This window comes from Peromyscus californicus, unplaced genomic scaffold (assembly GCF_007827085.1).
Source record: "Peromyscus californicus insignis strain IS unplaced genomic scaffold, ASM782708v3 Scaffold_22__1_contigs__length_63687245, whole genome shotgun sequence".
NCBI lineage: Eukaryota > Metazoa > Chordata > Mammalia > Rodentia > Cricetidae > Peromyscus > Peromyscus californicus.
Genome location: NW_026294525.1, coordinates 60165212 through 60178664, shown reverse-complemented (window position 1 = coordinate 60178664; position 13453 = coordinate 60165212). Strand labels below are relative to the sequence as shown.

Below are 13453 nucleotides of genomic sequence, written 5' to 3'. Positions count from 1 at the left end.
TGAATGATTTTACTTTCATACATATTGTAATCAAACTACTAACACTGAAGACAACAGCATGAAAAAGTCTGAGTCTGTGTTATTGTTGTAACCAGCAGGGCTGGATGAGAAAAGACAGAACCAACCCAGGCCTCTTCTCTGGGATGCTCTCTGTCAAGGTCCAGGCCCACCTCACCTCCACCAAGTCCATCTGCAAACTGTCTCCGGCAGCAGCAGCAGCAGCAGCAGCAGCAGACATGCTGAAAGCCACAGCCAGAGAGGCGTTTCGAACCCTCTCCCCATCAATCTGCCACCCCAGCGTCATCGCACAGAGTGTGGGCTGGAAGGCAAGGGACGAAGGAACTAGAAATCAAATCACCTCTGACAGGAAAAAATGCACAATAATTCAAGCGGGCCCTGATAACGTTTAGGAAGGATGGAGGGAAGGACAAGGAGGAATAAACACTCTAGATTTATTTCCAAAGTTCTTCTGCTAAGTTGGAAAGAGAAGCCAAGCAAATCAGAGCAGGGTTTCTGTTCTTAAATTGACATCTTTAAATCCCCCACATTTTCTGTGCATGTCGAAATGGCTCTAACCTGGGTGAGATTGAACACCCCGAGGGAGAGCTAAGAGAATAAAATGCCATGTATTTTTGGATTTTATCACAGGCAATAAAAAGAGAAGCCAGATACCTGGAATAGATCCAGAGACAGCCAGAGGTTTCCATTAGTTTGCATAATGCAGATGCTACACAGTATCTGCATACACAATGGGGATCCAAATGTCAAATCAGGGATGTCACTGAGGCCACATACCAACTAGAAAAGGAGAGGCGCTTCATTACTTTTAGAAGTAAGTTAATATAAAAAAATGTTTGCCAAGGAAAACAAATAAAAATTTAGGAATGTATTAACCATATTCTTCAGGATTGTTTTTGCTGTCTGTCTTTCGCACACATACAGACATAAACATACACTTCTACATGCATACATAAACTCTTCATAGCATGTCAGGTACCAGGATTCTAGGACCTTAACATCATCTAAAACAACATCCATCTGCTATGTATGTCCATGGACTTGTCTCAGTCAGAAAAAAAAAAAAAAAAAACCATCAGCATCCCCCAAACAGGGACCTTTCCTGAAAGTACAGGCATCCTAGGATAGCACCCCTATAAAACCACTTCCAAGATGTCCAAGTAGCTGACAAATGAGCTCCCAAGGGGGGCAGGGCAGGAAAGCCACTGTGTGGGGTGAGACGGAAACTGGAAGGGGTATGAGCAGACAAGGAAGTGGGGCTTTCTCTCAAGCCCTGCATCTCCCCCACAGGTCCAGTGAGGACCCACAGTGCTCCACAAGGGATTTCCAGGGTCTCTTTGTTGGCTCTCAACTACATAAGTCCTCAAAGCTCATCCAAACCAGGAAGTGTTGACGCTCTAGACTCTGTACAAGGAGCAAGTATTACCCACAGCCCCAGGTGTAGGGAATGCGGCAGAAAGAATACATCCAAGCATATACAGAACACCCGAACACAGAGTGGCAGTGTCACCCAACAACTACTGCCACAGCTGATAAGTGGGACATGAGCATATACCAAGGGGAAGCAAAGCCTTCACTACAAGTCAGCTGGAGCGGTGCTTGAGCAATCTTCCACAAGGAAGGACGTGAGGAGGACAGCTCAGGCAGGTATGGGGAATAGAACCAATGTACCCAGGACCCCAGAAAAGCCCCATGCCATTCACCACATGGTTAGGATTATCACTAGTTTCCTGACAAAGCTGTCACATCCCAGTGAAATTGTCATCAGATACACAAAGTTGTGTATGTACACGTGTGTGCTTTTCTTGGTGTTAAATGTGCACACATTCCCACTAACTTCCATTTCATATTGTCCACATTTCATATCATCACTCTCTGGCCCCTAGACACTGATAGAGTATTTGGGAGCCTCGGGAAATCCTACCTGACAATTAGAGATAAGACTCTGGTTCCAGGACATTCTTCTCATGATTCTATATTTGTAGGACATTTTTCTTCCTGGATGCACTATAAATTATAGTGCCTGACAGGCTAGAAAAAAGCCCAGGGAAGGTTTTCTGCGGGCAACTGCCAACAGTGTGAAGCAAGGCAGGCGGGCTGGCAGGATGCCTCGGGAACCCACAGCACTTAACTCCAACCTAAATGGAAAGAAAAACCTGCCGTCTTTCTCACTAAGTGCTCCTCTTCTGACCATGAAGAATCACCGAAGGAAGCAGACCTTTCTGGGGTCATCTATTATTAGCTTGCTGCTGTGTAGCTCTCTGGATTTGGGGTTCTTTGCTACAAGAGAAGGAGATTCTCCAAAGTTGGAAGTGAAGCCGCCAGTGGCAATGGCCTCCCAGGCCCTTTCCCCATCGCAGACAAGAGTAGACGGAGCAGACTGCAAATAAACAGATCAGATCCAAGCCAACGAGACTCTGTAAACTGTTTTAATAGTGTCATCTGCTGCAAGATTGGGTCTTCTCTATATGACAGGAAAGCTGCACCCTCGACCTCCCAACAATTTGGTTGCCTGAACAAGACAAATGGAACGATAATGTTGACATGCCAGCATGGACAGGGAAGTTCCACATGGTCCCACATCTAGAGGAAGAATAATTCCTCTAGATGAAGTGGTGGATGCTTGCTGGGAGAGCAAGAACTAGTCTCTTCCAGGAGCTCCCATTTAGGATGTCCAATCCCAAGTACTCAGCCCTAGACACATGTACATACGAGCAAAGTTAAATGGACTCAGTAGGTTATATAAACATGTGTGCATGCGCGCAGCGTGCGCGCGCGCACACACACACACACACACACACACACACACACACACAAGTAATAATAATAAAGAAGAGATCATGAATTTGGGAGGAGAGGAAACTGGAGAAGTGAGGAAAGGGGGATTCATGCACAAGGTTCTCAAAAATTAAAATTATTAAAAAAGAAAATAACAACTTTCTTTCATAAGAAAGAACCTAAAAACCAGACACACATATTTATGCATGTATAATCTAGAAAGCACAGTCTACTTCTGGCTTTAAATCTTACTTGTGTTCTGCCTGTGGAGAATAATTGTCTTGAAAGGAGCCTCACCTATAACCTAGACCAACTCCTTCATATTAGAATCAAAGAAAATGAAGTTCAAAGACGTGACGTGGCAAACCAAAGCCACGCGAAGGAGGTGGCAGGGTGGCTCGTGGACGGCTAGCACCTCACTTGTTCTCTACACCGTGCTGCCCCCTGTTCCAGCTCTGGCTCTCTTCCCCACGCGTGGTTTTCTTGATCCTACAGATAGAACGTGCTGATAGCAACTCCAGAAGGGTCTCTCAAGTAAAACCGCAATGGCTAGCCTGCACTGAAAGATTCCTTGATGCAATGGGAACGGATCTATGAAACTGTTTATCCATAAGATACGGGGCACACTAAGAAACTCACTCGTGGGCCTGACAATGTCGTGGATAATGAATGCTCAGTAGTTAAGAAGGAGGGTTAAACTGTTCGCTTAAAGTACCCAGGTAGTGCTGATGGGTGGTGATATCAGGGTCACGTGAGCCCCTGAACGACAGCAACAAGCAAGACTTTGCTCTTCACCACCTCCACCAACCCACACTTGGGTACATAGCAAGAGTGGGAAATAAAAGTTGGTTACTTTAATCTTCTCAAGTTGGAAATCCACATGAATGTTTGTTATTGCAGCCTCACCTCGCCTGTCCTGACTGACACAGGCACTGAACAGGCAAGTCAAGGATGTTATGACCACATCTTCACAGTGTCTTCCCAATGCCGTATCTCAGTTAGGGTTTCTATTGCTGTGAAGAGACACCATGGCCATGGCAACTCTTACAAAGGAAAGCATTTAATTGTGGTGGCTCGCTCACAGTTCAGAGTAAACTTTTAGTCCGTTATCGTCATGGCAGGGAGCAAGGCGGTATGCAGGCAGGCATGGTGCTGGCTACATCTTAACCAGAAGACAACAGGAAGTGGATTGTGACACTGGGTTTCTTGAGCACTGGAAACCTCAAAGCCCGCCCCCACAGTGACACACTTCCTCCAAACAAGGCCACACCTACTCCAAAAAGCCACACCTCCTAACAGTGCCACTCCCTATGAGATGATGGGGGCCAATTTCATTCAAACTACCATACCACACCTTCGGAGATTGAATAGAGGGTTAAAAATAACAAACAATTGGCTGTATAGAGATTCTTGGATAGAGAAAGAAAAGAAAGACAACCAAAGACAATTCAGTGTCAAGACTCGGGGGAGCTAGGGATCACTCAGAATAAACCCATAAGGAAATTTTGATGACAAAACCAATCCTACTGTCTGGTCTGTTTTCTAAGTGCATCTGGCCTGTACCACAGTGAGCCCGGCCTTCCCCTCCTGTCCAGAATCCTCTCTCTTACTCACGAGTCAGTTCAAATCCTGCTTATCCTTCCGAGTCAAGTGTTAGTCATTACTACTCTTGAAAGTCCTAATCCCCCAGCCTCTGCTGTGTGTCAAATAGACAACGCAGGGCAGACGCTTCGCAGTTCTTCCTCCGGCCTCTCACTTTGTACTTACTGTTTGGTAGGATCTGATGCAGGGGAGTCAGCTCGAGCCTTACGAAGACACCACATGTCTTGCTTCCCTTGAATCCCCCACAGAACTGGTTCCAAGGGACATTTTTACATTGGTTTAAATGCCAGAGAGGAAAGAACATGATACATCTCTTGGAGTTGAGAACAGCTTTTTTATTAATTTGGAGGGAAAGTAGGAAAATTCACTAAGCGGGCTTTGTAGGGATACCTTAAAGTAGCTAAATATAACTGTTCTTTACTCAGACATAAATAAGTTGTTATGAACTCTGGAAGTCCCTGATTCAGTTCTGTTCACATCAAAATAAAAATCAGTGGCTGGAGAAATGGCTCAGCAGTTATAAAGAGCACTGGCTGCTCTTCCAGAAAACTCTGGTCCAATTCCCAGCACCCATGTGGTGGATCACAATCATCTGTAACTCCAGTTCCAGGGGATCCAACACCATTTCTAGCCTCCTCAGGCACCAGGCAGGAGTGTAGTGCCCAGACATACAGGTACACAAAGCACCCATGCATACAAAATAAATAAACAAATAATAAATAAACAAACAAACAAATAATTTTAAAGAGTTCAAGGATGACAAGTAGATTAGTCTAAACCTTGAAGAAACCTCAGAAAGCAATCTGGAGAACTTAAAACATATCATGAAAGATGAGCAGTTGTGGACTGAGGAGACAACTCAGTGATTGAAACGCTCGCTGTTTGGCAGCCAAGCGTGAAGACTGCTGTTCAAATCCCCAGAACACAAAGAAACGCCAAGTGGGTGTGGCGGCTGCTCTGTACGGAGCATCCCAGAAGCAAGCTCACTTAGCTAAACTAGCCCTAGTGTCAAGCTCTGAACTCAGGGAGAGACCCAGCCTCAATGAACAAGGTGGAGAGCAGCCAAGAAAGACTCCTGATGCCAACCTCGGACCTCCCCATCCGTGCACACACATATGCACCCCCACCACACACACAAACATGCACACACATGAATAACAAAAAGGTAGTTGTGGTTCTGGGGACCTAGCTCAGTGGGACAGTGATTTTCTAGAACGCTGAAGGCCCTGAACTTGACCCTCCCCCCATATCACCAAAACCAGAAATCAGTTTCATAAATTTTTAAAGGTTAAATCTTTATATACTAGTCATTGTATATTATGGTAGGAACGCTTTTGGAGGATGAGTCAGGGAGGCTGAGACTATGTCTCAGCTGTGTCATATGTAGTTGAAGGCTGGCCTCCAATCCTTCTGCCTTGGCCTCCAGAGTGCTGGAGCTTATAATGCAGAAACACTCTAGCCTGTCTCCACAGAGTCAGTTAACTGACATTTGTAGCCTCTCTGCTGTGAGCTCCTGCTGCTAACAGCTTAGTTTATTTTCTCTAGCAATCATTTGGTTCCTTCCCAGACCAGTTCATATCAGTTTGACAAGTTTCTGAAGTGACAACTTAATCGATCATTAGGCAAGCCCACGTGTGTATAGAAAAGAACAGGTTCACTCTTACAGAAATGAAGTCTGTGAAGGGTAGGCACTTCTTGCGGTTTCTGAGATGTCCCCCACGGGCTCCTGCGTTTGAGCATGTGGCTTCCAGTCTGAGGTGCTGTTTGGGGAGGTGTGGAAAACCTTTAGGAGGTGGGTCCTAACTGGAGGAAGTGGGTCACTGGGATATTGCCTTGCGGGTTATAGCCGCCGGCGCTAATCCCAGCCAGCTCTCTGCTTCCTGGCCTGTGCCTGGTAAGCAGCATCTCCAGGAGGCTCCCACCGCCATGGACCTCCCTCGTGCCTTTCCCCACTATGATGGGCTGCAAACTCCGAGGCACAAGCCAAGATAACCCTTCCCTTCCTTCAGCCGCTCCTGGCAGATATCTTCTCACAGTGACTGCTTTAAAATGCTGCATTAGGGATGGGTGCGCAATGCTGCATTAGGGATGGGTGCGCAATGCTGCATTAGGGATGGGGGCGCAATGCTGCATTAGGGATGGGTGCACAATGCTGCATTAGGGATGGGTGCGCAGACTGTGAAAGCATATTTTAATTCCTACAATCACAGAGACGCGTTCTGCACTTAAATTGCTTCCCAAGCGCCAAGCCATTGCTCCATTGGAAGAAACCAACTGGAAACGGTGGCAGATGACCTTTCGGTGGGTTTTTGCGGGGAAGGTGGCAAAGCAATATTGGCAAATGAGTGTACGTGCACACTTTCAGTTACGAGACCTCGCACTCGTGTGCTTGGTGATTTATCCACCTTTTCTGTAACTGACCTAATTACTGCCAGCGGGTGATTGTGGATACAAGGCTGTGACTCCGCTTAACAGGATAGCCGCGGAGACTGCCCAAATGCCAGTCAGAGATGGTGTGGTGCTGTTACCCCCCACAGACAGATGCCAGCCGAATGTGAAAGTGTGGACGGAGAAACAGAAGCATAACTCAAAACGTGCGCAAGATGGAAGAGATGGCCCCTGACTTCCTTTATTGATTTTCACAAGAAACTGAAATTTTCAACTTTTAAAAATTCGCTTAGCATTGACTAGTTTTATAGCATAGAGCAAGAGCTTGTTTACAAATGAAATGCCACAAAAAACAGTAGCAGAGGCAGGGAGTTGGGGGGAAGGGGTGAGGGTGGGGGCGGGGGTGGGAGTGAGGTGGGGCACTGACTTCTCTTCTGATAAGAAAAGGGACATACAGCTCTTCGCCTTGGCCTCGCTTCCAGAGGCCAAGGCAAAGAAAGAGACCTGGCCATCTGTAGGATGCCTATCACAGGGTCAGGACGTGGTTAGCTGGGCCCAGCCTGCTCGGGAGTGGTCCCCACTCCACAGCTGTGCTCCATCTCTCTGGAGTTTCACTCTGTTCAGCCCAGCCCACAGTGAAGAGAAGTGCCCACTGTCTGGGGCCGCTCTCCGTGAAGGGACCCCGCCATGGGAACCCTCTCTGTCCATGTCTTAAACTCTCACCTCTCTGAGGAATGACCCTTCGCAGAAATCCCTGACTGGGTGAAACGTCTATGCTCTGGAAACCCCATGAGTCATCCTGAACCACTCCCACATTAAGAGTTTGCAGCTTCAAGAGGGTCACAGCGCCCTTCACCCCTGCACCACAAAAGTGATCGCTTCACCTAGTCAGGGATTTCTGTGAAGGGTCACTCCTCAGGGAGGTGAGTGTTGTTAAGACATGGACAGTCAAGGTTGAACATGTATGAAGAGCTGCGTGTGAGTGTGTGTAAGTGTGTGAGTGTAGTTGTACATGTGAGTTATATATAAGAGAATATGTATGTATGAATGTGTATTTGAGCGTGTGAGACTGTGGAGTGTGGTCGTGCATGTGTGTATGTGTGAGTGTGTGTGAGTGAGAGTGTGTATGCATGTGAGTGTGTGTGTGCATGTAAATGTATATGAGTGTGTGTGCATTCATGTGAGTATGTGAGGGGTATGTGAAGTAGGTATGTATATATGTATATGTGAATGCGTGTAAGTTTGTGTATGACTTCAATATTCTGCCATGCTTTCCATAGCTTCCATGAAATTGTCTTCATCACATTTTTAGAACTCAAAGAAAAAAAAAAGTGACATGCCACTGCTGTGGACTCAGTCCCTGTCTTCACTACCTGGGCACTGGCCCCACCCTGAGGACACCTGAGGACTAAACACAAGTGTCCCCTGACAGTTCCCGACTCCGCTGTTCCTTTTCACTCTGCATTTTTTTTTTAACTTTTTGTTGCAGACTGCAATCTGTTCCTATTTCTTCACTTCTATTTTTAACTTGAAATTTTTTGGTTTCAAAATAGCTATAACCTAAGAATTCCTTGGATAAAAGACACAGAAAATTGAATTTCCAATGTCCCTTATCCACTCCTTCCATGTCTGTATGGTTTTGTTATTAAAGCATTAAAAAAAAAAAACCCAATACTTCCTGGTTTTACTGTGAAGTTAATGACCGCACCAAACACATGTGACATTTTAACTCTCACTACTGTGTCTTACCTATATTTCAAAAATAAAATTCACATGTATAGACAGTACATTCTTTCATGGTTTTTGTCTCCGTGCATCACCATAAGAAGGGAACCTGGTGCTGTGTATGTTGAATAATGCCAATCTTCACTGGCTCTGTTTTTGTAAATAAGAACATTCCTTGTCTAAGAATAAGAGCAGGCGTCAAGTTTTCCAAAACGATCCCGGTATCCAGGGTACCCAAATAAATTCAAGCCATTTCAGTTTCAAAGCTCATGGAGCTGCCTGCTCCTGATTGAGGGTCCTCTAAGTGCACATTAGTTAAATAAGCTAGTTTTTTACTATTTTTGTGCAAAATGAATATTCACCACTCAAAAGAACATTCCCCATCATAATTACATAATCAGTTCAAATTTGTTTTTAAGCAACGTAAAGCATACTTGAAATTCTACCTAACAGAAATAGCTAAAGCCAAAGTCTAAAATGTGTTAGTTGACTTGAAAACTATCTCAGACGCCCCACTCCAATACAGAACCTGAAATCTACAGGAATCAACATATGTTTCTGCAGTCGAGGTTTCAACAGTATTAACTGGCAGCGGAGAGTAGAAATGATACTGTCCCACCTCAGCCGACCTGGTCTCACGCTCATTTCATCTTGAACCAAGAAGGCAACCAGACTCGCTGTTGATGGAAGGGGAACAATGCCCACCACACACACAAGGTCACATCAGCTCCAGGGAGGTAACAAGAGAGCAAACCTTTGTAAGGTAGGAAGGGCTGCCTGGACCCCAACACAAAAACCATTGCAAACACAAGAAGTCATTTGGGTGAGAATGATGACGAGGAAAGAGAGCCAGTGGAGCAGAGATCCTAAGCCGGCGTAAGCCGAGGAAGACGTCGCCGGTCTAAGAGCTGCAAGAGGCCGACAGAAGTGCAGGCATTTCTTCTTGTCTTTTACAAACCCTGGTGCTCTGCGTCATCCTTTCTGCCCAAACTGAGTACATCCGTGCCAGCCAGCTCATAACAACGGTACCTGGAGGTTCTCCTTCATCTCCAAACACGGGCTGGGTGTGCCAGACCCTGCAATGTGTTGCTAGGCCTGAAGAGCTGTAGGAAGTTCTGAGAGGCCACGCCAGGAGCCATGTCGATAGGCAAACACGTGGACTGCACATCCCTGTTGAATTTGGCCATGCCGATTAGTGAGTACCAGCAGGCTGGGGTGCCGGGGCCTGCTCACGGTTCACCTCTCTTTATTTGAGCAGAGCAGAGCACGGAACTTCACATCTGTTATTCACTAATGGGCTTCTAGGAATCGTTCCAAGTCACATACCACAAAACGTGCAATTCTGAAACATACACAAGTTGTACAACCACGACCACTGTCACTTCCGGAATATTTTCATCATCCCCAAAAGAAACTGTCCCCAAGAGCCATCATTTCTATCCCTCCCGACACCTAGCTTCTGACTCTGCATTTATCATTGGATGGGATATGTGATCTTTTTGTGACCGCTTTCTTTCACTTGACACAATGTTTCAAATGTTTAAAATCTGCATTTTAGCGTACATCAGCACTGATAATACTGATCGGTTAAACCACATTTTACCTCATTCATTCATCAGCTGAGAGACACTTGAGTTGTTTCTTATTTCTGGATATTATCATATTTCTCTAAACATTCCTGCACAAGTTTCGTGTGAAAAAAAAAATATGTCTTATAGGACTAGGAGATTGATCAGTAGGCAGTTTTATAGGGCTAGGAGACTGATCAGTGGGCAGAACATTCGCCGTGCAAGCGTAGGACCTGTGGTCAAGGCCTCAGAACCCCTGTAAAGTCAGGCATGGCAGCACACATCTGTAATCCCTGTGCTCCTCTGGAGACACGGGAGGTGGGCACAGGAGGATCCTGGGAGTCCATGGGCCAGCAAGCCCGGCATATGCAGGGGCAAAAAACAAGAGGCTCTGTCTCAAACAAGACGCAAAGCAAGGCTGGACACTGGAGGAGTTCCCCTGGCCTCCACGGCATGCTAGAGCAGGGAGTCTAGTTTAACAGTAGAACCCTGGCCTAGCACACACCAAGTTCTGGGTTCGGTCCCCCTTACCACCAAAGGAAAAGCACAGTTCTGCCTGCTACCACTGTGGCAGCCTAACTCATCACTGGGCCGGACCAGCAAGGGAAGGGGAAGCAGGGAGGTAAATCACTCAAGCTTAATAAAAAATAAAAAGGGCACGTGTCAGAAATTTGTTTGTTAGAAGCTCAAGAGGGTAGAGAGGGATGGGAGAGACTGAAAGCTCAACAATGAAGGAAAAGCATCTGTGGGTGTCTAAGGGAAGGCAAGGACTGTGGAGTAGGAGCCTGAGAAGAAAGGGCAGCCACTAAGACCCCACAGCCAGGAAAACTTGGAAGAATTTACTTTAGAAAGGTATTTGGTTTGAACTGGATTGATCTCTCTAGGCCTGCATTGGTGTAAGAAGTGGGCAGTGCAGGCCAGAGAAGAGACACTGAACTAGCCACAGGAATTGGAGACATGGCCAGAAAATGTAAGCCAGACATTATCAGAATATTGTAGAGAAGTAAGGATACCAACCTCCTACTGTGTGTCTCATGCCGCTTGAATGTGGGTCACTGGGAAAAGTGACCCCAGACTCTGTCCAACAACTCTACAGTTATGTTAGATGAAGTCAAGAGCAGGCCCTAGGAGGCCAAAGCAGCTGTAAACCACTGAACTGCTCACTACATGGCTATGGCCACGGGACAAAGACCTTCAAGACTTTACAGAGGTGGTCTCATGAATTATTCACATCTTGTTGGAAGTCTAGGGCCAGTCTCCTCATTCGGCAGATGAAACAACTCTGGGATGAGCATCTCCAAGACTTGATGGGCCCCCTGAAGTTCTGTTTTCACCCCCACACCAAACAGTCATACTTATGTGGCATGCAGCCACCGCCACAGCAGAGGTTGGCAAAATTGTTCTTAAAAAGTCAGGTATAAACACTTCATGAGCCAAGATGCAAAATTAAGGCTATTACATGGGTGCTTATTAGACAATAAAAGAACAATTTTACATTTCTAGTGAAGAATCCAAGCCACAACAGTCATTAGACACAATTTTTAGTAATGTAGGCCTACTAATGAAAAGACTGGAATTTTTTATCATTTATTGTGTCTCATCGGTGTTCAGGACTGATGTCTCTGACATTAAAATGACTGCAAATGCCCACCTGTAAAAGTAATTCTAAGTGCACAGGCCACACAGGGACAGGTGCAGGGTGGATGTGACTCCCAGCCTGATCCTGCAGTCTGCAGCAAAGTAAATGCTGGTTGCTTTGTGCCAAGATCTGTAGCGTTCCACTCTGCCTTGGAAATGAGTGACCTCAACGGGAATGCAGCATAGCACTTCACAGATTCAGGTGGTTTCCAACCCACTGGCTAGTGCCGGGGGCAATAAAGAGAAGCATTCTCCAGCCAGGATTACCGAGTGCCTACTATGCGCTAGTACTACCGGTCAGTCAGTTCATAGAGCTGTGAGCAAGCCAGAGGAGGCCTCCACATTCATAGGGATAAAACTGCAAACAAGAATGAAAGAGAGAGGGGGAGGGAAGGAGGGAGGGAGGGAGGGAGGGAGGGAGGGAGGGAGGGAGGGAGGGAAGGAGGGAGAGAGAGAGAACACTTAGTGGTGTTGTGGAGACAAGTATTAAAGAGAAGGAGCTGGGAGCAACTCTGAATAAAGGAGAGTGATACAATAAGCTTTTCTCCACATGATCATTGGTTCAGGCTTTTATCAGACACGTTGTATTTTTTTTTTCCAATTAGATGGGGGTGAAATAGATTCTCCTTGTGTTTTGATCTGCCTGTCCTGCACACTAGTAGCTATGTGTCCGTTGTTTTCTGTCTTTTCATTCTTTTGTACTTTCGGAATATTCTTTGTGGTGATGAAATCTTTCTGGCTGAGCTGGGGCCTTGCTTGCCCTGGGTAAGCTCGCGGCCCCTGAGCTGCGTCCCCAGCCATGTCTTCTAGTGTTAACTCCTGCTAAAGCCCTTGCTTCTCGTCCTTCGTTTCTCCTTTTTCCTTCGGTTGACACAAACCTGACTTTGCATCCCTGAACCCAAGAGCTGACCGGAGCTACTGCAGGGTTGATTTCCCTGGGGCTCCGGGTTTCAAGGTGTGGCTGGATAGAGCAGTTCCCATCATGGCATCAGAATGCAGAGAAAAGGGAGAGATGGGAAGAGGCCAAGGCAAAATACAGGGCCCTGGGACCCCCGGTGATCTGTCCTCTAACTAGCCTTGGCTTCTCTGCCTGCAGAACGAGGACAGTTCCTACCTAGCACAGTGGGTTCTTCCCAGCTCATTCAAAGTATGAGCTGCTTGAAGGAAGTGTATTCGCCACAAGACCAGGCACAGCATTCATGTGTACATGTTGTTTGATGTGTTAAACTGAGCTTATCTTTAAAAGGCATATAAAGTACTGAGTATAATAATACTCACTCAGCATGGCTAAAATGAGGACGAAAAGACCAGCAAAGCAATTTATCAATTAACTCTTTAACCCATGAGCGCGCCAGCTGGCCTCCCTTGAGCTAAGGGAGTAATAGAGTGCTTATATAGCAGCTAATAGATTTGTAAACATTTTTTATTTGAGGAAAAAAATATACTGTCAAAGCTTGGAATTGCATTACAACACTAATACATACCAAAATTATTCAACAGCACTGTTGTAAGTTTTAAAAAAACATACAATTAGTTTTGAGGAAACAAATTTACACTAAATACTGTGCTGGGGATGCTGGGAATGTGTTGTTCTGATTGATTGATAAATAAAACGCTGATTGATCAGTAGCCAGTCAGGAAGTATAGTGTAGGCAGGATAAGGAGAGAGGAGAATTCTGGAAAGTGGAAGGCTGAGTCAGGAAACACTGTCAGCCACAGCCATGAGGAGCAGGATG

The 13453-nt window shown here is 46.0% G+C and overlaps 1 protein-coding gene across 14 annotated transcripts in view; it reads right to left on the bottom strand.

Moving 5' to 3' along the window:
- Mettl24 (methyltransferase like 24) overlaps positions 1-13453 on the bottom strand; it is a 169270-nt gene that overhangs the window by 87904 nt on the left and 67913 nt on the right. For 2 of the 14 annotated variants that reach the window (XM_052751464.1, XM_052751468.1), the window contains one exon: positions 11731-12075. The exons of 11 other annotated variants lie outside the window; for them this stretch is intronic. Coding sequence is in view for 1 of the 3 variants with exons in the window: in XM_052751461.1 (XP_052607421.1) it covers positions 176-304 (129 nt within the window). In the remaining 2 variants the exon portion in view is untranslated. Of the gene's footprint in view, positions 1-175; positions 1014-11730; positions 12076-13453 lie in introns of those variants that run through there. One more of the 14 variants, XM_052751461.1, reaches the window with a different exon arrangement.